At 36.5% G+C, this 27,950-nt stretch overlaps 1 protein-coding gene across 1 annotated transcript; it reads left to right on the forward strand.

The window, feature by feature from the left end:
* Positions 1-930: 930 nt before the first annotated feature.
* Positions 931-27,950, forward strand: LOC121328698 (peroxisome proliferator-activated receptor gamma-like). The gene is made up of 7 exons (XM_041273660.1): positions 931-1,146; positions 18,947-19,180; positions 19,591-19,760; positions 22,056-22,194; positions 23,639-23,838; positions 25,194-25,653; positions 27,667-27,950. The coding sequence occupies exons 1-7, from the start codon at positions 1,098-1,100 to the stop codon at positions 27,912-27,914; spliced, it is 1,500 nt and encodes a 499-aa protein (XP_041129594.1). The 5' UTR covers positions 931-1,097; the 3' UTR covers positions 27,915-27,950.

The raw sequence follows: 27,950 nt of genomic DNA on the forward strand, positions 1-27,950 counted from the left end.
ATACAGAATAATTCATCTTCCAATTGCCCACACATCACCCCATTGTATTTCAGAGTGTGAAACAACAGGTAAATTGCATGTGTTAGCAATATCATTTTAACATGTTGAGCATGTAGCGTTACAAATGGCTCATAATATAGAAGCGTTTGTTGCAAAGGTCACATTATGATGATGATGATGATGATGATGATGACGGTGATTTTTATTATTATTTCAGCTAGCTGTTTATGTGCCTGTAGTGTATTTGTTACATAGCTAAACATGTACCTAAAATAAACTGTCAAACTAACAAAAAGTTGAACTTGTAAAATATTATGTTGTTGTGTGTATATATATATATATACACATACTAGTATATTGTGTCATGGTAGTAGCTAATTTGAAAATTAACTTTATGTATCCTAACAAGACGGTACTTTGTTTCTAATTTCTTGGCAATGTATTTACTTGTTTTTAAAAGGGACAAAGAACGAGATGATTTGTTTCTATGCGCTGGATACAACTTAGTGTTTCCGCAGTTTGTTGTTGCCATGTGATACCGAGTTACATGTGATCCTGACAACACTCCTCTTGGGAGGAGAAACCGAAGAAAAAAACCTCAGGACTTTGACACGTCCAGCGGCCGCTCTGTCAATCGGCTATTAATTAGCGCTGCACAACTTCAGCTCAGTCACCTACCGTCGCTGATCCTCGCTTAATTACCGTAGCCGCAACCAACCGTGAGTGACACTTTAAGAAAAAAAACAAACAAAAAAAAAAAAAACCTCCGACACGCGTGCTGGTCTGCGCATCTGAAGAAACTTAGAATGAAAAGAAGTGACTGCTTTTGAAAGAGGAAGTGAAATACTTTTAAACCCACATTTAAACACCAGGGCAGGTTAGTACCTTTTTTTAAAAAAACTAGTGACATTATTAAACTGATATTAAATGTAAAATTTCTTGGTGTTCAGGTTTAGCTTGGTGTTTTCATTGCATCACCTGGTATGCTTATAACAACTTTCCGTCTAGTGGTGTCTCAGGAACTGACAGTTTGACAGGTTGTGATTATATCATTACCATAGAATTTAGTGTATGTTTGCGCGAGATAGGATTAACACATGCAGCATTGTCATTACACTGTCATTAATCCAAGTCTTTCATTAACCGGTAAGTTGTTATTATTATTATTATTATTATTATTATTATTATTATTATTATTATTATTATTATTATTATTATTCAATTTGTATTTGTTTAATCTTCGTAAGTAATATTGTGCACAACAATTGTTAAAACTTTAATTCTTGCAATTCCAAGTTATTCATTAATTTGTAATAGGTAGAATAAGTGCTAACTTGATTATGCAGCTTGGATTCTAAGTATTTGTATACCAGTTAAACGTATGTATGTAATATATAGAAAGCAAAAATTCTAAAGGTATACAAACACATTAAAGACGTGATTAACCAAATATATAACCAATAGGCTACTTTACTACAAAGCTAGCTGTGCCAATCCGTAGGGTTTTTTTCTGATGTGTGTAGTTATTATAAAATAGATTAAAGTTTAATACTTACATCTTAAATAGTTATTAATAGACTCCCACCTGAATGTATTATACGTGATAATTAAATGTATTTGTGCCTGCCATTCTGGCTACAACTACAGCATGGTGTTTACAAGAGTAACAGTTGGTTGACACTCTAAATTCTAAAAACGACTAATATCCAATGATGACTCAGCATATGTACTCTTCTAATTAGGTAGAATATAAGAATACTGGTGAAAAAAAAAAGTAGCAATACAAAAGTATCCTATATTGAGTGGCTAATGTAACCCTACTGCTGGCAAAAACAGTGGACAAAACTTTGGTTATTCTAATTATACTGGACCCTGTTCCAATGATAACCCTCTTGGTGAAGTCAGATCAGACACTGCTGGCTTGGAAATCTGCTGGTGTTATGCAATGGTTAGTTAGAAAGTGCTACACAGCAGTGACTATGCATTTTTATAGTACTTTAAGCGTAGAAGGCTGTACTGATTAACCCATTGCCAGATTTTTATAGATGTTTCATTTTTTGCCCCAGACTTTTAGAGCAAGCAGTGTCTGGCTATTTTAAACTTGATTTATAAACAGCAGGAGTCAGAAACGAAGTTTAAGTGTTTAGATAAAGCGGGTGCCTTTGTAATATTCAAGTTTAATAAAAAGTCGTGTACTTCTAATTCAATGTCAAAGACTCCTCCCTGAGCAAGCAGTTTCAATCTGTTCGAGGCAATCTACTGCTGTTCTTAGTATTCAGATCCAAATCACAAAACAAATCACAAATAACTGCAAAGAATGCAAATCTGTGACATTGACACTTTTTATATTGAGTGACACTTATAGATCAGGTGGGTCAGTCATTTTGGAATGCAGTTATTGTATTCTTGTATATTTATATTGAGAGGAACGTCAGCTGGGTACAATGGTTCTGGGGCAAGTGACAGAACTCCAGGACATCCCCCTCCTAATTTGAATGCATTTTAGAAGCAAACTTGAATCGTTGGACCAGATAAGCAGCAAATGAGCACAGTGCAGCACTTCCCACCCAGAAACCAGCCGCAGATCAAACTGATGCAGAGATGTTTAAATACTTTAAATAGGCGCTCCTCTGCCTATGATTTAAAACCTGTCTAACGACCTTCACATTGGACTGTCAGAACGTCGCCCATCAGAGCGACTGGGCAAATTCTCCCACTACGTATTGCAAAGTTATACTGTCAGATTCCCAGTTCAAATTGAGTTGATATCTATCTCCTGCTGCTGGAAACAAACAGGATCGATTATCAACTTTTGAATAAAACAAAAGTCTGTCAGAGTACTACAGATATAACTCACTGACAGTAAATTAATTTATGTAGTAAGACTATATACAAAAAATTGCATTCTGTAATGCATAAGTACCATAAATATAATTACCAATATAAAGGGGGTCTTAAATCAGGCTATTTATAACTGTTGTAAACCTTCTTTACATATGTTATGAAATCCCCCAAGTACTATAGAGAACATTGTATCATGTTTGATTTTGACAGTACAATTGATACTGGCGCCTCTGGATACTCACTTAACTTTGTAAGGGCAACACAACTACTACCCCCATGGCTTTGACAAATGAGCCGTTCCCCTCTAAATAATGCAGAGTTGACGGAAACCCTTTGAGCCTCTTCAATACATCTTTTAAAGTTTTGCTGATGTGTTTAAAACATTAAAACACACATTTTCGATATTCGGAGGAAATTGGTGATTCTGCTATGTCAAAAACAGAAGTAATGGAATAAACAAGAAGCCTGTATTACTAAGAAGTCAGACATTCTCTGCATTAGGTCTTCCTATCACGGATATCTATGACGCTATTTTGATGCTAAGTTCTATTTTCAGTGCTTTCAGTGGATTTGCGTAATTCCTATTTTCTTGATAATTTTTGAACGTGACCCTTTTTTGCAGTGCCATGTGCTACTAGATTCTGAGCTGTATTTTGTTTTTCTGTATGATTTGTTGAAAATCTCTGCTCCACTTGGCAAGCTTCTTATGCAGGGTTGGTCATGGGATTTAGATTGCGTGCTGCCATCCATCCTGCCTTTCTCATGGTTTTAAAATGACAAGATGTAATTGTGAACTTGATTAAAGTGATACTTTAGACCATTTATACTTCCATTCAAATTCATTTCTGACCTGTTTGATATCCTAGTATGTGCTTTTCTCTATAGTTATTTTTGCTTAAATCATTATTTACCTCGCTTACTAACTATTCCAGCAAATTCAACCATTTCTAAAAGGAGAATTTTTGAAGGGAATTGTTTTTTTTTTTCAAAATGGACACTAGGGGTATACAACTGCAATTTCTGATCCAAATACTGCATTCAGTTTCTTCCTATAGCGACCCTGACCATGTGACATGCTCTAAAATTGAAAGTCCTCAAAAACTCAGTAATAATGATTATAATATGATTATAATAAATGTAATCCATGAATAAGTGCTAGAATTATACCATTGTTTCTATTGTAAATGGTGAAAGTTATTTCATGTTTTAGGTCATTGTGAGGAATCAGACAAAAGATGTCTGATTCCTCACAATGTTTCAAATTTAAATCATTGTTCAGGGACCACATGGCCCACAAGTTCCTCTTTCTGTACGCGCTCTTCTTTATCTGGTTCCTCCATGAACTTTAAAAACAGGCCACCCTTGAAAATAACTGGCCTCATGATGTTATCTTGAGACTACTCTCTTTATAAATGTCAGAATGATTTCTATGTTTCTATAAATAAACACCCTTTCACTAAAACCAATAGACACATGGATTATGGTGGCACACATTATCATGGTGTTCTAGGGAAGCACTGCATATGACTGATGTCATGTAGTGTGGTCAGGGATAATGCAGACTGTGTGTTGGCACCTGGAGGGGGAACCCAGGCTTGGATTCAGGTAACAATGCTGTCTCCACTGCTGTTTGTAGGTTGTAACTTTGTAATAATAGTAATAGTAATAATTGCTTTTGGCCCCCAAGTCATATTTAAAGAAACAGACTCCAGAGGTAATTGGCTACTTCATTAATTTGCATTGATATGTTTCGTTTGTTATTGTAAAAACAAAAACGTACAGCACTGAGACTAATGTTAATTGAAATAAAACAAGCATTATTAATTAAGATCTTGTATAACATTGGTTAATTGTTCAGATATCCTGAATATACATAAAGCTAGTTTCAAACACAAACACATCTCATTATGTCAAATCAAATATACAGAGATGGAAATAGGACTCCCATTGTATAGCAGTTTGAGTCATACCAGGTTTTTTTGGGAGCGTAATATAACTATAGAGAGAAAACAACTCAGGCTAGCTTAACCGAGTGCTTATTAAAACCTGGAATGGTCCAAGCTGTTCTGCAATAGGAGCCTTATTTTTATATATATATATATATATATATATATATATATATATATATATATATATATATATGTATGTGTCAAACAGTGCAATATTTATTTAACCAGTGTTCTTTAAGTAGTCTGTTACACAACTGTTACGAACTGTAACTATAAATGCAGCAGTAAACTGAAGGTGTGTCCGCAGTAGCAAATCCCAGCTCAGAGTCTGATTAAAGGGGCCTCTGAGTCTTTCTCACACTATGTTTGAGCTCACACGCAAGTTTCCGAACCACCCTCGGTCAATAATGTGGGTTACCTGCAGGGAGCAAAGCCTCCTGTTAGTAGAAATGGAGACTGAATGTTCAGGCGTGTATTATGTTATAAAACATATAACCTTATAGCCTTGAATCAGTCCCACGGCTTTGTTTTAAATTCACTTCTGTGTTGTTTAATCAGGCTACAGGCTTCTGAAAGACACACCCCTTACTGGGGAAGCAATTTCTGTAAAGAACATTCATTTACGTTTAAGAAGAAAAGAAAACACGTCTCTATTATAAAGGGACAAGCTGTTCCAAATGAAGGGTGCTTGATAACTGGTATAAGAGTTTGCTTGTTGAATTTGGCATTGTTTCTTACAGTACTGAGCATAGACAATTTGTCTAACTCATCTAAATATCCTATGAGTTATTATAATATATTTTAACTGTTGATCTAAAAAAGATTTGAATCCCCTTTAGAAATAGCCGGAATGCCTGTCTGTGCACTGCTGTTAGAAATTAGAGCCTCCTCAGGATTTATAAGAAAAGGGGTGGCGGCAACTTCCTATTTGAATGGACGCAAAAGTGCTAATTTTATGGGACATTCTGGATGATAGACTCCAACCACCAATTTCCCTGTAGGAATCAGCCAGTATTAAATCATTAAGCTATGGTTACATATCCATTCAGAATAATTTAAACACCTCGTTGCATTGAATCAGTTTCTTGGCAGCTTGTTCTGCTTGAGTGAGTTCACTCTTGGCCCGCTACTATCTGCATTATTCTTTGTCGTTCTTCCTGTAGGTATTGCATGTAATTCACTTCACAATTTGGTGTTTTTGGTAACACCCTTGTCAATGTATAACCTGTAATTTACAGGTGCAATGTGATTGGTTGCAGTTGCATGTCAATGAAAGTAGTGGCTCCAATAAATTGATCCACACACTACACGCCTCTGCTGGCAAATCCTCCACCACCCTGCCTAGTGCATATTCCAGAATGTTTGATTTCTGGATTTCAAAAAGATTTAGAGATCTCTCGGGAGAGGAATTAAACTCTCTTATACATGAAAAGGACTCCAAGAACACTGCAGTGGTTACAAAAACATAATCTTACAAGCAAGACAGCTGGCATTGGAGAACATTGAATAATACACTGAGGGCAGTCTTAACAAACTACTGCAAATCTCTTTTTTTTCTTTTTGTTTTATTACAGTGTTTTTAATAATAGTAATTAAAAAAAAAGATCTTATGAAGCCTTTGGCTTCAGCATTGTAAACTACCCAGGGCTCTCAAGGCAATAATTCCCCAGTAAAACAGCCCATATGTGAGTCTTGCATGGTAGTTAGCATATTTTTTTATAAACAGTATATTCTAGTATATAACGCTATCATATGCTGCTACATTTGCAATTACAGTTATATTCATAATATACCTTTTCACTGCAAAGAGGGAAAAGTTTGATTTAATGAATACTGTTAACTGGCTTGAGTTATGTAGCCAGTGGTGATGGAACCGTTTCATATTTGTTTGTATTTGATGGGAATTCCAAGATAGGATTTTTCAAACAGGTAATGTCAATCAGACTAATATTAAGAATCAGTACAGTAGAGCATATGGTACGGTTTATGTAATAAATTGAGAGTATTTGTAAGGTGCAGAGCGGTGCTAATTTTACAAAAGAAGTGATTATCTGATAGAACCATGTTCATACCAGGTCTCCAGGTTTGTGCACTCTATCATACAAACTGGAACACACATACAAACTACTGTAATACTGTATGAGTATGAAAGAAGGTGTATTTCATGATAACCTGGAGTCACACAACTACTGGGGCGGCAGTTTCCAGTAAACCCATGTCAAAATAAAAAAAGACGATGTCGTAGGGATTTTTATCAGGAGTAATATTGCTACTATCATAACTCTATTTTAGTTGTAAATAGAGCCATTATTGACATCAACTTTTAAGGGGTCTTTTTTTAACTCATTAAGTGCCATTGTCCTCATGTGGTGCTCGATGGGTTAAGTTAGCGTATTGCTGATATGCTGTGGATTTCTCTATACTGCTTATTATAACTCTTCTGACTAGAATCTTCTTTGTGTGAACTGGTGTTTCATAAAGCATTACCTCACATGTAATGGTAGGTGTTAGATTCCCGGGTTGCACTGTTGTGTGGTTTTCAAAAGCCAGGCTTTCAAACTGCAGTAAGGCTTACCTTAGCACAGCACGGCTGTATCTTTCATCTTAACTGACCCATGTTTTAAATGTGACAAATGAGTGGGCAGTTCTCCCTGTTCAGGCTCTCGAGACAATAGGCAGCAGAACAGAGCAAAGGCATAAAACACTGTAAGCTGATAGCCTTCAAGTAGAGCAGGGATTAACAGGCAGAAAAGCAGACACCTGCCAGCATTTACACATCCAAACTAATAATAAATTAATAAAGAAATGATTGCAATCCGGGCGGTCAAAAATGAATCTTTCACTACGGGTATATATTCTCTTCTGGTGCATAGCTTTCATACGGCACATGTCTTTCCTTAAACCTTGAGGAATGCTGTGGCGTGGTCCTGCACGTCTCAGTGACAGTTGCTTCATTGAGAGGAGTGTAAGGCCCTTGACTGCTATTGCTATGTTCCTCATCTGTGAAGGAAACACAGCCACTCCCAGCAGAGTAATCAAGCCTTTAAATCATTTCTAAAAAAAAGAAATTAGGGAAAAGGTTGCACTTAAAATATTATGCAAACCTAAATTCCCATGGAGCTGCACAATAACGATCACGAGATGCTTTCCACTTGCCAACAATGTGTTAGTGAATTATTTCTAATAGGCTCTTTGAAATCCCAGGAGTCCTTCTTGGTAAGAATTACATCTATAAATATAGATTTGTGTGCTTACAGCATTGTGGTAGCAAAGTCAAAGGTGTCTATTTATATCTACGGGGGGTACTATACTTAAACCATCTGGTTGCAGAAAGGTATTGTACTTTTATTCATAATAATGATATTTTGTGCAATTTAACTGGTATTCATGTCCATGTCCCTCTTACCACACTGAGTTTATTGCAATCTATCTCCATGACGTACATCCAGGGAGATTTTTAATGATGTCATTTGTTTAGGAACTTGGGTCGTGTACCACTCTATGGAAGGTCATACTATATTGAGAAATCAAATAAAATAATATGCGTGGAACTACAATGTAATTAGTGCTACTTAGTAAAAAACATTTATATACGATTTTATTTTTTTTGAAAATTAAGTGGGTGTTGTTCGTTAAGAAGGAATTCAAGTATTTTTTTTTTGTAATTAAATTGTCTCTTAACAAACAACACCTTTTGAAGCATAACCCTTATCTTGTCTCTTTTTTTTGAACTCTTGCACATCATTTTCAGGGTGAGAAAATGCACAGATACTGTTTGTAATCAAGCTTTACACTCCAGACTGCTGCAGGGTATTGATGTCACCAAACTAAAATATCTACAGGCTCATCAAGAGAAGTACAACTGAATGGTTTCAAGTCATAGTGAAGCAACAGGAAGTCGCTAATACGCCACACAAGAGGCACATGATTCTTAGCTGTCTGCAGTGTTTCTGGGGTTATGCTGTGTCAAAATTAGAAAATGAGCGTTTTAGTTCCCTCTAGTTGGGCAAATTGACCACAAGACATGAACCACTTGCTAAGTGCTAAAAGTTTAATGCTGCCTGGTGTCATGATGGAAGAACGCCTTGCCAGACATCAAGGAAGCGAAGAGTCAAGTAACGATGAGTGCTGTTACTTGTCATGTTTCCGGATGTTACCCTTTGTTGTTGTCGTTAATACAGATATAAAAACACTTTTTAATTAAACACATTGCAAAAAAAAAAAAAAAAGAAAGAAAGTATGATTCTTTCAGAAAGTCTTGTGTAAACTTCCAAGATCACTGCCACAATCAGGTATTACATGTAGATCTATATATATATATATATATATTATATATATATATATATATATATATATATATATATATATATAGTATACACTTACATTGATTTTCTTTTCCAAGTCTGTCTTTATTTATATTAATTTGTTTTTCTGCATACTGTATATATTTTGAGTGTAGCCATTTGTAATCTTTTCTGATCTACATAAAGTTGAGCTTCACAAAACATGAAATATGTATTTATACGCCATTGAAATAACGATACACAAGGACTTTCGTCGCTGTGTAATTTCAATAAAGTACTGTTGTTAAAAAAGCCTCATTGTATCAGTTCGGGTACAATGAATGAATTACTCTTACAGTGACATGTTGATCGTTATTATTGTGCAGTTAGTAAATAACTCATTTTAATCTTTCTATAATTCATAGTGAAACTTGACATTTGAAGTTACACAGCTAATGAGGTCATGTTGTCATCAGACTACAACCACCAACTTCCAGAGGAAATCATGAATTAGGAACCCAGCACGGGGAGGCTAGCATGGGAATGGGTACTGTCTGAAGAAGCTGTTCAATATTGTAAAAATGAAGGATGCGTCCAGACCAAGACACAAAATACATTTAACTTGAAAGCCATGCTGTATTTCACTCTGTTTCATAGCAAGTACTATACTCAAAGCACATACTTTGGAGTATACTACTGCTGTTCTTGTTTGAATTTAATACTTTGTTTTCCATCCTACATGTTTACATAAACAACACGTTTGATGACTTCTTTTCTTTAACCAGAGTGGTTGATTTGGAAAGGTTGCAGTAATGATGCAGCTGGGCACACCACAGAATATGTGTTTGATTGGTTGTGATGCAGTGGGACCACTGCCAGGGTCAGGAGTTCACAAATTCGTCTGTTCAACTCATAAAACCCTCGTTTCCGGCTTTGAGGTTTGTCAGTCTGAGCCGTACCTGCCGCTCTGGGCTTTCAGATCATGTTGGAGGGAAAAAATAACTCAAAAGCAAAGTGGATACATTGCAGTTCTTGCATGAAACTGTGCAATGTGTAAATGTTAGATATAGCCTAAATCAAAGATAGGCCACGGGACTAAAACTATTTAGGTTCCTAGATTTTAAAAAAAATATTTAGTTCTTTACCCACTTCCTGACAGTTATACCCTTCTGAGTGGAAACAGATTTGCATTGTCGCGTTAATTATGCAAAATGACATTTCTTTGAACTTGCCTAAAATTTCTTTCTAACTTCAACAAAGCGTGACACATAAAAAAAACAAAACCGTGACCTTATTAACAGGTTGGCTTCATTAAGAACCACATTTTTTATAGAACTATGAATACTTGGTGTTTTGTTTTGTTTTAGATGTTATTTATGATTAGTTGTAATTGCTCGTTTAATGAAGTGAAATGGGGAAGTTAGTGAAGGGTTGTGCTTAGGTTTAAATCTTGGTTCAGGCAACCATAAATAGGTATGTGATATGAAACAGGGAAGTTTAGTTGCATGACTGTGGTAACATTACCTGCTTCTGCACCGAAGCCATAGAAACAAGCATTATATGCATTGGAACCGATTAACCTGGAAGAGCAGAAAAAGACTTGAAATGGTAAACCTACAGTGCTTAAAATGGGATTCAATGCGTGAGACATGCAGTACCAGCACACTGCTGTCTACAGCATGAAACAGTACTTGCGATATCCCTTGCTGCAGATAAATTTTTCCCATGTAAAACTACAGACAAATGTTTTGTGCTTTCGTCAGAACAGGACTCAACCGTTCTTCTACTCTGTGCGTGCTGACTGCTGTACATTACAGAAAGTATTTGTCACGTGGGATCATACAACGGTCAGTGAAGATTAGAACAACACGTGTGCGCTCATGGAAATAACTTTAATTAATGTGGAGAAAAAAATGCTTAAGCCCTATCAATTTTACATTCATTTAGCTTCTGATTAAAAATACAGTAAGATCAGGTATCACTGTATCAGCTTTAAAATTACCCTGAAGGTCTTTAAAATGTAAAATATGTTTGTGATGTAGATTTTTTCAACTGTCTAGCCACACCAACACCGTTATATCTCTTGCCATAACTTTTTTTAAAAATGCTTTAATATCACCCCTAAGTTCTCTTTAAGATTTCAAGTATTTTAGCGGGTTGCTAGTCTAGCCACACAGGCGTTTTTCAAGTTTAACATCAATAACATCTGCTGCGGAAGCTTTTTTGCAAAATAATTAAATACTTATTTGATTTGCTTTGGGGCAGATTAACTGGATTCACATATAGTGTCAAAAATGTATTGTTGTCTGTGACTTGATTTAAAAGTAAAACAGCCTAGCCTTTTTTGCAAGCAGTTATAATAATTGAAAACATTTCTTACTATACGTTTGTTATAAACATTTGTTACTTTACTTTTTTATGTACTGTTATGATATTAACATGCACTTTATAACTATTTTCCAGCAACACAGTGCATTCAACACAGTTAGTTTGTATGGAAAGTTCCCAGTTGTGATTTGTACAGGTGTTTGCATTTGATTTTTCTATGTTGGTGATTGGGTATGTAAGAGAGCTAAGGAGGGCAGGTCTTAGGAGTAGAAACGTTGACTGATTTTATGCTGTAGCAAGTTGCAAGTTTCTATTTAAAGATCCAGTTGCACGAAAGGTTGACAGTAAATGTGGTTAGGCAGGTTACACTTGTGTTTCCCCCTTGTGCTGACAGTGGCAGAGACATTTATTACTGAACATTAGGGGTGGGAAGAGATTGACAATCGTAGGGTAAGAACGGCTAATAAATGCTTTTGCAAATGTCCAATTATATACTGTAATAGTACAAGTACAGTAACTTCACACAGCAAACTTGTCTCAATTTTTGCAAATATTATTATTGTTTACCTAGATTTTTTTGTAGGAAGAAAATTAATCTTACATGGCCTAGCAAAGAAAATATTGTCATTGTTTTTGATTACTGTTCTTTCTTTCTTTCTTTCTTTCTTTCTTTCTTTCTTTCTTTCTTTCTTTCTTTCTTTATTTTTGAAATCATCCAGCTATTTTGTAAGCCAGTAACAGACTTGAATGAGTAGGTTGCACTGAATTAACATTATTTCTAAATATTACGATAGCATATTTTGTATGTGAGTTTTTAAAATATTGTTTTGTATTGTATTCTGTATTGACCTGATATCAATGCTGCTTAAAATGTTTACAGTAAATGGGTTTAGTGGCAATTTGTGTTATCTAATTGTGTATATAGTAGTGGGGTTCTGAAAAATATAGGGTTGCTACAACTATTTAAATAATGTACCTGGAATTTTTTTTTTCATTGTTAACATTCTGACAACTTTTTACTCTTAGAACTTTTAAATCTATTTCAAAGCTCATTTAAAAATAGCCGCTCTAGTGCTCTGGTAGTGTAAGGATTATTGGCCACATTGTCAAACAGGTAACAAGCAATAACGATCCATGATGTGGTACGGAACAGAAGAGCCAGAGCACTGAAATTAAAAGAAAAATGATGGGTATTAATCAGGGGGTGGGGGGGTGTATAGCAATGTATCTTTCAGAACCCTGCTACTTACTCTTTAAGCTTTGCCACTGAGATAATGGATATGTACACTTGAGATTGAGGTGATTCATAAGGGTTTCCATACCCATGTCATCAGTTCTAATAAATTAATGTGCTATTTTAGATGGACTAGACTCTGGGTGGGTGTGTTGTAACTTTTTAAAAGCTGTGAAACATAAAGCATTGTTCAGGCAACTTTTTTTCTGGCGCCTGTTCAAGTATCTCAAGTGTACATATCCATTATCTCAGTGGCAAAGCTTAAAGAGTTAGTAGCAGGGTTCAACAACAAAAAAATAATAATAATAATGTCACCTTAATGTGGACAAATAGTATTTAGGTTTTATATTTGCAATCTCCAGTTATTCATTTCTTACATTGTAATTACTATGTAATTATGAATGACTAGTAATAACTAGGAATTGTAATAACCTATTCATGTTGTTGAGGCAGAGTCAACAGAAAGAGCTTGGATCGTCCAAATACCCACCTCTTATTTGTAAATTTCATGTTCCTGTGTTCTTCAGTGGCGTTAAATTGAGACGGGAAAACATTATAATGCGTCCTAATTACTAGTTACTAAACATACATTTAACTCTGCTAATAAACACATTTTAATTAACTGTTACTTTTGAGTAACAAAACTATAAACAAGAAACAATCAAACATGCTCTATCATGACTATTTAAAGCTACCTTCCGTTGAATTTCAAGCATTTTCTGTTTGACAGTATGAACGTTTTTTTCTCTATATCTATATTTAATAAAACCTGTGGTTATTTGAAATTGAAGGATTAGTTTCCAGTGTCCGTGGCTTTCTAGCAGGAGATTTAGACATATGAGGAAATATAAATAAAGCAAGATTACAGCACAGAAAACAAAATGCATTCAGAGGGTCACTAACTTGGAATTTAGTTTTTAAACAATGCAAATGACAAAACCAAATACATGCTAAATTTGCTCACCTCTATATTTATCTTCATATTTGTATATTGTTATGTTCTAAATTATACGACAATAGTTTTTGTTCTACATCCATCTAAATGGGAAAAAACTGTATTAATAATAATAATAATAATAATAATAATAATAATAATAATAATGAGTGCAGGCATGACTGCATGATTCAGAATTGCATAATCCTCACAAAAGGACAGCATGTATCTCATGGAAGTGAAATGGATAAGAAATAGAGTTGCTAAAAAGCTTCATCATCTGATCAGGGAGTGTGTCTTTGAAAAACAAGTCATCAGAGTCTGATTCAGCCGCTGGTGCGGCTGGGGGAGGCTTGCTCCCACACTAATAGTTGGCACCACTAGCCCCTGGCGTCAGCCAAACAGAGCAAAGGTCTTCCTCAAGGAGCCCGTTTTCCTGATTGCAAAATGGAAATCGACGGTCCGGAAATCTACTGAGCCTTCAGCTCGTACTATTTATAGTACACTGATCACTATTTTCCTTTGTAAAAATGTCCTTCAGGATTTTTGGTATGATATCGAATGGGTTATAGAGGAAGTGTAAGAGGAAAAAATAAAACATTTTAAATAGAAAGTACATGGCAATAACAAAATGCTCTAGGTAATGCATTTTTTAAAAGTTTAATTAGCAGGTGGCAGTTTTGGCAAAGGTGAGGTTGCTAAATGTTGTTGTACAGTATTGTTGTTCCTTAAAATGGACTTTCCCTTAGGTTGATTATTTTAATTGTTGTGCCTGTATTCTAACAAAGTGTTGGTAAAGTGCCAACTGAAAACAACTGGGTTAAAAAATAGCAGTGTTAACATTAAACATTGTTATATTTGTGACTTTTTAAAAGCCACTATATGTATTTATAATTTAATCTTAGGGTCAGTAATACAATGAGATAAGTTGTGCTAATATCGTTTGAAAATTACAATAGTCTGCCAACAAGCTCACTGGTTGACTTTGTGTGGTACTATGGTAATTAAAGCTTCAATGGGTCACAGATGTATTTCTTAATTTAAACAGCAGTTATGACTCATAAGGTTGTCAGAGTTCGAAATCACTTCTAAATGCTACTAGTTTGGCATTGCTGACTTTACCTGCTTACATGTAACATGAACGTTCCGTGACAGAGTAGGCGTGTGGACTGGGTTATACCCCTAAACAGCAGACTTCCCGTTCCCCGTCCCATTCTCCCCAGGTCAGGGCCTGTCACAAAGACGGCCAAGTGGGCGGCGTCAGAACCAGGAAGGAATGAAATATACAAAGACGATGATGTGAAATGAAATGATGAAGACGCCTGTTGGCGCCGGTTTATTACAAAATAAAAGGTTTAAACAAACACGAAAACACAGGACACGGCACTTTACGCCAAAATAAATAGACAAACAAAAACAGACTAAACTTAACAAAACGGTGCACGGACAGACACACTGAAAACACGGCGAGTTTTAAATAAACAAGTATCGTGCTGGTTCCACCAGCACGCAATAGCAATTGATATATTAAGTTACTCCTTCTCTCGCTCCCGTTCTCCACTCCCGAACACCCAACCACCAGTATGTGACAACGTGCATCTATATATACTATTGTGCTGGGATTCAATTACCAATTAATTATTCACTTGAATCCCAGCACGTGAATTAATAAAGTGCAATTCCCCGTGCTCACATATTACTACATTTTACTTGCACGTGAAGTGCTGTGTAATCCTCGTGCCTAAATACACATATACATTTTTTAAACACTCGTGTTACACAGACCCGTTTATATCCCGTGTACCAATGTCTATACACCAACATTTAAACACACCACACGCAACACATAACAGATAATATACACAGGGGCGGGCACTTTGTTACAGGGCCACATAGTTTTGTCTGGCGCTGCGTCTGTCTGTGCTTAGCTACTTGATAAAGAGAGGGTTTTCATCTCAATGAAGAATGTCATCCAGACGTGTCTGCCAAAAAGAAAGTAGTGAATAAATCTCAGCATAAGACAAGTGTTATCTCCTTCACTGGGCTGTGGTGATTAAATAGACTGCTGTCCAAGATTCCGATACTGAATCCATCGTTTTCAACAGTGGACACAGAATGCAAGCAGAACAGGTGTTGACCCAATAGGATGATGAGGTTTAGATAGTTTGAACAGTAAATTATTATTGCTGAATTATCATTAACATTTTTTTGCATCCAGGTGATACAGAGTATATTTTAATGACAGTAAATACATTAAGTAAAAGTGAAACAACTGTCCTTTCAAAGACATAACATATATTACACTATATATATGATACGATATTATGTGACATAAGTTAATCTTGTATGTTAGAATCAAGTATTTTTAGTAAACATGTTGAACAGTAACTAATTAAAGGAATATATATAGCATATATTTGATACACATTGTAATAATGAATGCCCCTTTTTCACACCTGGAGTCAACCAAGTAGCTAATAGATCTTTTCTCTGATTCTTCTTTTATATTCTATAGAGAGTAAATTGTTCTAGAATACTTGCCATGTTTTCTATTGGGGTATGTTATTGATAAGCCCAACAGATATATTTAACACACTCTCTGTTGTTTTGTGACCTACTGAAATAAGCATAGAACACTTTGTACAATAGGAAAACACAGGCTTTGATAACCAATACAACACTGCTTTAAAAGGGAATCAATATATTAAAGATATTATGAAGCAAAAAAAAAAACTAATAGTTGTAAAAATACCCATTGGCCAAGCATGGTTAGGCTTGCATCACTTTATATGGGTTATGAACTCCCAGTCCTGGCAAAGCAGCAAGTGAGATACCAAGTTTATCTCTTCTCAATCTCACAGATGGCATTGCATTATATAAATACTCCAGGATGGGGTCAGGTTGAGTGTATCAAGGTTGCTGAAGTGCAAATTCTGCTTGTAAGTTCACACTTGTTTTTCCTACAAGGCCCATATGAAGGAATCAGGAACTCTGAGACTAGGAGCTCCTGTTGAATTTTGTACATCCTGCCGGATAAGAGAGTTTTTATTCAGGCTTTGCTTCACACAACTATTTGACTGTGTCCTCGCCCTGATTTAATAGTTTTATGTTCATTTGTGAACTGGGCTTTTATTTTTATTTTCTGAAGTGCTTCAGTGTAGTTTTGTATGTTACGAGTAAAATTCTCATTCCTATCTGGCACTGTTTAGATTGGTAATTAGCATTCAGATTGATATTCAATATGTTGTTTAAATCTAAATAAGGAGACCATCCAGTAATGTGTGTTACCTTTGTCCAGTATTGGAAGAGGTTTAAACTTGTAAGACAACTTAATGTGGGTGGGGTGGGGGGCGCCAGTGTGGGTTCCCCCTTCTTTTTGTGTCTTTATTCCTGTTCAGCAACAGGAAACTATAGAGACAGACAGGAAGTGATGTATGAGCCGACAGAAAAGGTGCCAGTCTGGCTCTTTAGCATCATTAATGTACCAATATCAGTCATATTTTGAAGTACAGGCATTTCAACACAAAGGAAAAATATCTTCTTACTGTAATAATGGTCTTAAATGAGGGTGTTGTTATACACAAAATAAAGATAGTTGTGCTGTTATTTCCACGCATGAATCAATTTATATATATATATGCACCATGAAAAATAACAAAGAGGGATCTCAGCCAATCACAGCAGTCAATGTTTTGAAATTTGTTTTTACAAGTGAGCATAGTAGGTTGAGATTTACTGTAGTAATCTTATAATATACAACCTATTTAAAACAATTATACATATTGTGGCAGGATGGCTTGGTGGGTGACGTCAGACCAGGAAATACACAGGCAAATTACTGTGGGGTGAGTCGCCAATGCGCTCACATTTATTAAATAAATAACAACAACAGCTTGAACACACAAACAAAAAAGGCACGATGGCCAAATAAGCAAATAGACCACAGAAAACAAAACAAATTTTGTCCAGAATGCAGCCAGCCGGATAGCAATTGTTTATCTTACTTTGTGATGGATCTCTCTCTCGTGTTCCTCTTAACTCTCTTTCACTCTCACAGCGATCAGTTGCTACACTTTTTATACTGGCCGTTCTCAAGTTGGTAAATAATTAACCAATTTGAAAGGCCACGTTCTGCACATGTTCTTTTTGGCAGTGAAGATAATTGTCTGCTTCCCTGCCAACCCAAAACCACACCAACAATAATGCAAAATACATTTAAATAATAGATTGCAGTTAGTAAAAAAAATCAACATAGCGGCAGGCCTGTCACACATATGTATCATCAAACATATGTACTCATAACAAAGATGGACATGTAGGTATAGGCCTTATTATGCAATCTAGGACAAACCAATTTTCAATTGAGGTCAAGATTGTTTTGTCCTGCTCAACCAATGCTGGAAAACCAATATGTTACACATGCAGCCACCACTACACTACACCATTGGTGAAAACTGAGGTGCTCATGGCTGCGTAGTTCATTGTTTGACCTTCCAAGTAGTTGTAGCCCAGTCTTCTGGGGCACCAGCAATTTTGTTTCTACCCATTTCACAAGTAAACTAATTAGCAGCTATAACTTATCTGAGACCTGCAGAGTATATTTCACAGTGGAGCATGTGGCACATCATATTCTCTTGCGCTGTATCCATTTGCTACTAGGTCCTAATAAAGTTTCACATGCTGTTTTGTAATATACAGGGTACATAAAAGTAACTATAAATCATATAATATTTCTTAAACAGTGTCAATTTGAGTTAACAAAAGATTGCTGGAGCTGATGTCATTTTTGCCATGGGTAGCTAGCTGTTTTTTTCAGAGAGTACAGTTTTAGCAAATACCACATCAGAGCAGTCAAGGGACAGTAGTAACCTAATTGTATTTTGTAGGCTGTCCTGTGTGCTGTTAGTTTGAGTAAGAACTTGCATTTGATTATGCAGCAAATTGTACAATCATTAATATGGCCATCACTACTTTTTTCTAAAATGTAATAGTTGTAAAAAGTTTTTATTTTGAAACTGTGACAGCCAATAAGTAATACAACCCTCCAGTTCCAACCAACACAGACTATACTGGCCCTTTAAGAGTTAAGGAGTATGCACTGCAAACTAATGCACAGATTTCATATACATTGGCAGTGAGACAAACTATACATTGTGTAATTAATCTAGTTTGGCACAAACTCAAGCTTACACAATGCAGTTTGTTTTTTGGCAAATTTCCCCAAAGTCCTGGCTATCCTTGCTGTGCACCATGACTCATAACCGCGAGGTTGCTCTCGCTTGATAAATACTGCCATCTGTGCAGTAACTTCAATGGTGTGATGTTCTCCAGTGCATTATAATTATTATTTTTTTGTTTTGTCCTTTGTTTCCAGGAACAGCCATGGTAGATACACAGCTGCCAATGTGGCAAGTGAGCTTTGGGCTGAATCCAGTGGATATGGCAGAGCTGGATGACCACTCCCACTCTTTTGACATCAAGCCCTACACGACAGTGGATTATTCCGGCATTTCCAACCGGTCTTACGACTGCAGCCCGCCCGAGAGAGTCGACCTGACAGAGCTAGACTGCAAATACAATTTTAAATTACAAGAATACCATCATACAAGTATGCTACTATTTTTTCATATATAAACTTCAAGAATTGTCTCAGCCATCATGTTAAGAGTAGTGTGATCAATGTCCGATAGTATCTTTGGTTCGGGGTGATTAACTGTTGCTTTGAACAATTTTCTATCAGATCCCTGTCAAAATCAATTAAACTACACATGACCAAGTAGTTTATTTATTTATTTATTTATTGAATTTTCCACATTATATTTCCACTAAATTAGAGGACAATTAACAGGTCCTGTATGAGTCATACTGCATCCATATACTGTATTAGTGTATTAATACAACCAGGATATTAGTATTTTTGTGCAAGAATTGTCTTGTGAAGATTACATTGTTTTTAAGGTTTTGTTAACTACTGTGAGTAAAAGTCACATTACCTTTTTCTCTTGTTTTTCGATCCAGGCGCAATAAAACTTGAACCACCATCTCCACCTCAGTACTCAGACAAAAGCTTTCCATTTACAAAACTGCATGAGGACCCTTTGAACGCCACACTGTCCGTAGAGTGCAGAGTCTGTGCGGACAAGGCCTCTGGATTTCACTACGGAGTCCATGCATGTGAAGGATGCAAGGTATAGCTACAGTATTGCAGATTCTCATTTAATGTGTTGTGTAATTATAACTGTTATCATCAGCATTATTAAAAATAATGAATATATATATAATGGTTGAAAATGCCAGTGGAATAATGGTTAATGCCATTTTTATTCAAATATATTGTCATGCATTCAAACATGCAACTTAACAGTAAGCATTAACATCTTCTTCCCTTAGAAATACAGTGAATCATTCCCACTGTATCCAACCTTTCGGTCCCTCTTCACATGAGATGTGTTGTGAAATAGATCTCTGTTCATTCTGGTAAAATTGCTGGAATAATGTATGGATTGGCCATTTTCAAACAGTTTCATTCCAAGGAGGGGCCTTCCAGTCATTTTTTACCAAGGCACTGGTGGCTTTTATGAATCAGACTTTTGTACCTTTGGGAAGAAGTATCAAGGTAATTCCTATTACTTGTGAAATGTTCTACAGAGCCCTCCTGTCTACTTAATCGAACCCAGCTTATCTTTACTGTCTAAATCTAGTCATACCAGTATTAAAAAAAATCATCTGTTAAATATGTATCATTTACTGCACAGTAGTAACTCGATCAGGAAACAATCTCTCCATGGATACACATTGTTTTTCTTGTCCTGAAAGAGTCCTTTCTGGACATTTCCAGTGGAACCTATTTGTAATCTTACTTGTCTTGGATGCCCTTATGTTTACCCAATTCAGTTCTTAATGAGTTGATTTCAAAACACTTGGAAAATGACGTGCCAAAAGACTGTGTTTCAAACTTTTTTGGCCTTGTTTATTCATTTTACATTTTGTGCCTTACATACTCCTCTATTCATGGGGAGGAATCTCTAACCTCCTGGTTGTCTGAAAACTATTTGCAATTGAATGCAGTAGTTGGATCCTGAAAAAAGTAGTCTGCTTTGTGCTGTCTTTTTGATGACTGCATTTTTAAACCCTGTAGTACAGTTAACCTGGTTTGCAGTTCACTCTCTCATTGACTGCAAGATCCTCCTCTTATAAAACCTGGGGCCACAAAATGTATTAGAACTGCTGATCCCATTTTCATTGAAGTCCTTAGATCGCAGTTTTCTGTCTGTTCCTGTGAATAAGTGTGTCACTTCTAGTGGCTGTGTGTTCACCCAAAATGCACCTCCCTGGAACTCACTGTCTAGAGAAATAGGAAACAATGAGACACTTCCTGCTTTTAAATCAAAACTACAAACCTATTTGTTTTCTCCAGCTTTTTCTAGATTCATGAGTCCTGGAGTGGGGGGAGTGAGGCAATGGTTTAATGTAAACTTCTAACTGTAAATTGCTGACTGCTATTCTACTGCAAACACCATAAACCTGTCAGAAATGTGAGCTGTGGACTTTAAGAAATTTCATAAAATAGCATCTAGGAGTGGACAAAAAGAAATAAATCAGCTAGAAAAAAGTGCAGATTGTTGGTAATTATTCTATAAAGTTTGCACTTGAACTCTCTGTAAGAACAAATACTCGATACAAGGTTTTGCACTGACTATTAGTTTAGTTGTGTTTTTTCTGCTTTGTTTTATTTATTTTTTTTAAAGATTGCAAGAAACTTGTCCAGCCCTCATGTTTGACCAAGGTGGAAAATGTATGAGATAAAAAAAATGCAAGCAAGTTCTTCTTTTGGAAACTTGAAACAATGGCAGCCGAAATAGCAACAAAAACAAAAAATTGTCTGTCACCTTAACCACAAGCGATCGGAGCGTTTCCAAATGACTTTGCAGAGATAGGCTTTTGCTGTTTGGGTTTCACAACCAGAATATGAAGTGAGAATAAGTGGTTGGTGGGGTGATAATCCACACCCCACATCTCTCTATCTGTATCAATCTCCTCCTCAAGATGGATATCATTGCTTAGTAACATGCATGTGGAAGATTTACGGAGTGTTTTATATTGTCTCTCGTAGTATGCATAATAAATTAACTTACTTTTTTTGTAAACCCATTGATAACAAGCTTTTCAATTATGTATGCATAGCAAAATGCAGTTAATGTAATACAGATATTGCACTGTACTTTATTTTTCTAATATTCACTACAGGTGCTTTATGTGTTACTATATTTACATTAGTGAGGGATATGTAATGTATGTTACTGACTTTTTTTTTTTTTTTTTAATGAAATATTTTCTTATACTTGCAGGCAAATTGACTACTCCTTAATAAATGCATGAAGTGGGTAATTTGTCCCCTAGTGGAACATTGACCCCATTGTCTTAAGAGCATGTTAATATGGACCAATGCCTAAAATCTTTTTATTTTCTCTTGTTGTTAACAGGGCTTCTTCCGCAGAACAATCAGGTTGAAGTTGGTATATGACAGATGTGACCTAAACTGTCGCATTCACAAGAAGAGCAGAAACAAATGCCAGTACTGCAGGTTCCAGAAGTGTCTCATGGTGGGCATGTCACACAACGGTAGGCATAGAAGTGTCGGCGGAAGGGGGCTTCATGCTCAAGCAAACTACACAAAACAAAATGTTTTTGCAGCCATGCTGCTCTTTCACCTCATGCCCTAGAGAATGTAGGTGTGCCCAACTTGCAATTTCCTTTTAACACCTTTGAGTGTCACATATGTAAGTGATCGCATTCTCATAAAAGCTAATGTTGTTTCCTGTGTGGCTGACTACAGAGCACAATTGGTGTGCCAGTCTCCCGAAAACAGAAGGTGCAGGTCTTAATTAAAAAAATATATATATTTGTCAGTGCTTGGTAATAGAACAAAGGTAAAAAGTGGCATTTGTGTCGGGTTGAGTCAGCTGGTTGTTTCTAAGTCATTCAACACTGCAGACCTCTACAGAGGTTTTGAGATGAATAAGTGACAGGCTACTAGTGCAGACTAGGAAAAAAATAACTCCAATCAACACAGCAGCTTACTGGTCCCACTCAGCTACGCCCCTATATGACTGAAAAGCTACATTAGTTATAGTAGGCTTACTGTTTTTAAAGTTAGTGCTAAAAGAGTTAAAGTTTATGTGAGTATAAAACAGTATTTAACAATTTTTTTATTTTTTATTTAAAGCCTCTGAATTAAATATTAGCTTAATTGCTTTCCCTCCTTTGCCTTCCCCTCCCCCATGTGTTGGAGTACCCTGTCAATTACTAACATGATAAATATGTTTCCCGATAATTTTTCTTACTGTATGTACTGTAGCTTTCGAATGTAACAAATGCTTTAAAGAATCGCATGAATGAGAAAGGCACTCCTTAGTTTTGTCAGTGTGACTTATCAAACAGTGATAAATGTGTTTTAATATCGTTCAGGTTACACGAAATCTGAAAAAAGGAGTGCAAGCATATGTGTTTATTGAGACACTCTTCTCGTGATAATAACAGTAACAGATTCTCTGTGAAGCAGAGCAAAGTCAGTGCTCAGGTTCTCTTCCCATGATAAAGCAGAGATTTTGTTGAAACTAAAATATTTTCTGAGAGCTGCCAGGGACCATGCATGTTGCTTTGATTGAAATGAGCGGAAAAAGTTTAATAAAGGTGTGAGTATGTTATTATGTGTGGAAAATGTAATTAGACCATTGGACAATGTGAATGTTCCGTGATAAAAGGAGAATCTAGAGCGATTTTAGGGAATGGTTCAGTTTTATCCATTGAAGAATGGGAACTGTCTTCATTGATAGTGTAAAGATACCAATGTTTGGTCATTTTTTATATATAAATAAACAAAACAGATTAAACCAATCATCACTAATTGGAATACAGCTGAATGGTAGCAATGGAAACAGCGACAGGTAGTACATTATCTCAATTTGGGTGCTATTTTTAGCAGTAGCAAAAAATAAATTCGTTTTCTACTTTTAAATAAATTGAAAGTGACATAGAAGTCGAATTGATGTATATTTCTCCCTAGCCATACGATTTGGCCGAATGCCCCAGGCTGAAAAAGAGAAGCTTTTGGCAGAGATCTCCAGCGATATTGACCAGATGAATCCTGAGTCTGCTGATCTCAGAGTCCTTGCCAAGCACTTGTATGACTCATATTTCAAGTCCTTTCCTCTCACCAAAGCCAAGGCGAGGGCCATCTTGACGGGAAAGACAGGAGATAAAGCCGTGAGTATCGCTGCAGCTCCCTCAGAGTACCTCACAACCTAGTGATCTCAAGATCTGGCCTGCAATTCGCTACATGTTTTATGAGCTGAGCTTTATAATGGGATTGGATGGTAAATGTGGACTGAGATGAGCTAAAGTTCATGTTGTAAATCACTGAAAAGAAAGGTACATGTGTCTAGTGCATGTGTCTGGTATCACAGAGTTATCATGCATGACAAAATGTCAACCTAGAAACCCTGTCTTCTGATTGGCTGAATGAGATGTTGCTTGTCTTATGCAAACATTAAGTTCTTTCTTATTGCGGTTTAGATATTTTTTCTGGACTGTGTGAATGATAGTTTTCCAGTAGGATGGGCAGCAAGTTAAGCGCCTGGTTGTTTTACTGCATTTTTTCAATTTGTCACCATAAAATACGTTAGAACGGAGATACTTGGTTCAGATTCAAATACATCTAAAAAACACGCTCATTAAATTCACTGTTGATGTGGGAGCAGAAACATATAATTCCCTGCATTGGTAATACCTTACTTTATTTTTTTTAAATTAAAAAATAAATTGAAATAAAAATTGTGTTGCATTTCTTAAGCCTCTAAAGTACAGTAATACATATTTTTTCTGTAGTCAGGAGTTGATATGACACTTTTTGGTGCAAACCCCACTATTGCTCATAGCAAACCCTTACCCCCTTGATAAATCTAGTTTAGATTATAAAACACAGCGTCATTTCCACATAACCTTGTACTAAACTGCACCTTCGAATTGAAGACACTGATTGGTGTTGAAAGGGGGTAACCAGTGTCCTCTAAAGAAGACACTTCATATTACTGTAACAGCTCATTCCATGCAGTTAATGATAACACATGACTTAGTGTATTACTGAGAAGAGATTCAGCCAAGGCTGTTGAATAGCCTTTATTTAAGCTTGTTTTGACTACTTGGATTAAAGATATGGGGCGGATGAGACTGAGCAGCTGTTTGTTTTAAGGACTGCTTATAATAGCGAAATAGTTATGAAGGCGGAAAAAAAGCAACAGCATTGTTTTTAAAATATGACAAATTTGATAGTTTTTAATTTATTATTATTAATATTCTTTCCATGCTGTTTTATGTCAAAACTGTTTTTTGCCAGTGGAGATTTCTATGGAGTTGATTTGTTCCAGCTCTTTAAACGGGCTAGTCTTACATTTGACTAAAATTGATTCTATTTTCTGCGTTGTTTATACAGTACTACCACAAATATAACTTTATAATAAAAAATGTTTATAGATAGACAAATGACTATGTGGATAGGCATGGTACTGACAGCTGTAATGTGTTACTTTGTATACTGACGTGTCTCCAATGTCTTTTTACAGCCTTTTGTGATTCACGATATGAACTCTTTGAAGGCTGGAGAGCATTACATCAGCTTCAAGCAGCCCCCTGTTCCAGATCAGGGGCAGCAACAGAACAAGGACATGGAGATCCGGCTTTTCCAAAGCTGTCAGTTCCGCTCCGTAGAGGCAGTCCGGGAAATTACTGAATTTGCCAAGAGCATCCCGGGCTTCGTCAATTTGGATCTCAACGACCAGGTGACTCTCCTCAAGTACGGCGTCCACGAGGTGATCTTCAGCATGCTGGCCTCTGTCATGAACAAGGACGGGACCCTGGTCTCCTGCGGACAGGGCTTCATGACCCGCGAGTTCCTCAAAAGTCTACGCAAGCCCTTCTGTGAGCTGATGGAGCCCAAGTTTGACTTCTCTGTGAAGTTCAACGCCTTGGAGCTGGACGACAGCGACCTAGCAGTGTTCATCTCTGTCATCATTCTCAGTGGAGGTGAGGACTGCTTCCCCGTGCTGCTTTCTTAGAAGGAAGAAGCTGGGGGAAGCCTTTAATCTTAGTGATACTCTGTCTCCCTGAAAAAAATCACTGGCATAGAAAGCAGCTGTCAGCATTCAGAACTGTCAGCATTCAGAAGTGCATATTTATGTATTTTATCGCATAATTTAAATAGTATCTAACTTAATGTTGAGCCCCACGTGGGAAGTCGTTAAAGGCTGTTGCAATACAGTTGTGTATTTAGAGAATGGTGTACTTTGATCTGGTGAATGAGTTTATCAGTTGTAGGCACTGAAGAAACATACATAGGTGGTAGATTGCGTTAGAAACATACTGGGGAACACAATGCATATAATAGAGACCGAAATTGCCCATGTTAGTTGTATATTATACCGTCCTTTATCGTTGTACAAACCATTTTTTCTCATCAATTTCACTCAGATTATTGCAAAAAAACGTCTAATTTCTCAAAACATTTTTGACCAGCGTCTGTGACAGGAAATATGAGCAAAGAAATACACCCAGCCAGGCAACAGTTTAGTAATCCTATTGGATTGTTTATTTGTAGCCTGACAAAGTAACCCCACCTCCACAGTGGCGTTAGCAGTCTCAGTAGTCACTCTGCTGAGTGCTATATGAATGAACCATGTATTCACATTGTATGTTTACAATCCCCTTATCACAGCAAATCATCAAGGAGTGCCATCTAGACCAACCTTGAATTGTTCTCGTTGTGCTTCAAATATGTGTTTGCATGATTCTCTGCCAGAATATTATCCACAAGAAAACTGCTTCACCCATGATGACATGTGACTTTACTGTAGCTTGGCTGTGTATAAGAAGTGCACAGTAGAACAGTGGGGGTTTCAAAATTCATCCCTCACCAAGTCTTTGACGCGTGGTGAAGAGGGTCAACAGGCTGGAAATGTTTCCCCTGTTCCTCGTTAGATGGAGCTTTAAGCCTGTCTTGATTGGTCACCTCTGGCCCCTGAAGGATTTGTGACAACTTCAAAATCGGCCTATATATTAAGTATTAAAAAAAGAGATGATTTATTTTTTCAGGTTTTTTTTTATTTATTTTTTTAAGTTAGGTTTAACCCTAACTAGTTCTCTTACAGAGATGAGTGTAATACACAAACATATCTGAATTGTCATCTCTCAGCTTCTTGTAGTTAGGGGTGTTTTCCGTTTAGTAAAAATGTTCAACCCTGCAGTTAATTTGGTATGAAATATAAGCACACAAATAAATGTTTGGAGTCTGTTTCACTTGAACCATAGTGAGCTGAAATACCATGTTGTTTAAAGGTAAATCATTAAAATAACAAAGGGCTACAGTCCTTTCTGCTATTTACCAAAAAGTTATTCACCAAGTTACATTTATGGGTGGTGACTGAAGCGTTTTGTTGTAACATTTTATTTTGTCCTTGAACCAGGTCCACTGTCTGAAAGAAAACAGCCGTTACACGAAGGCCTGTTAAACATTAACATTAAACTTGAAAGGGTTTTTTCGTGACTGCCACTGAAGGAGTGTGTGTTTGTGTTTGTCTCTCTCTGCCAGTGCTGGGAAATGCAATACCCATTAATGTGATAATCAAGATAATTGTGATAATTACTGTATTATCTTATCTTGTAAATGATTCACTGTTATTTATTCTATTATTTGTACATATCTCAACCTTAATACAAATGTTTGGACTGTGCATTTGCTGCATACCTTTTCAACCAACATTTGCGTAGCAAATTTAGCAGCACTGTTTGGCACTTTATGCTTACGTAATTGATTTTACAGCTTTTTTTCTACTTTTTGAATAATCCTGAAACCTTACCTGAGTCATCTTTTAAATATTTTCTATATGAGTAAAACTGTGTAAGAAAAAAAATATATTTCTAACCACTTTAAGAAAGCTGAAAAGAAGAAATCGAAACCCTTATAGTTTGCTTCAGTTGAAAGCTAAAAGGTCTTTCCATCATTTCTAATTTAATTTAAGTTCTCCCTCTTCTGTCTCTCAGATCGGCCAGGTTTGGTGAATGTAAAGCCCATCGAGGACCTACAGGATAACATGCTGCAAGCTCTGGAGCTGCAGCTCAAAATGAACCACCCAGACTCCCCCCAGCTCTTTGCCAAACTGCTCCAGAAAATGACAGACCTGCGGCAGATCGTAACAGAACATGTGCAGCTGCTGCAGCTCCTCAAGAAAACAGAGCTGGACATGGACATCCACCCGCTTCTGCAGGAAATAATCAAGGACTTGTACTAGAAGACTGCATTCCGTCTCCTCGCCCACTGTCAAAAA

This window comes from Polyodon spathula, chromosome 16, assembly GCF_017654505.1.
Source record: "Polyodon spathula isolate WHYD16114869_AA chromosome 16, ASM1765450v1, whole genome shotgun sequence".
In the NCBI taxonomy this organism is placed as follows: domain Eukaryota; kingdom Metazoa; phylum Chordata; class Actinopteri; order Acipenseriformes; family Polyodontidae; genus Polyodon; species Polyodon spathula.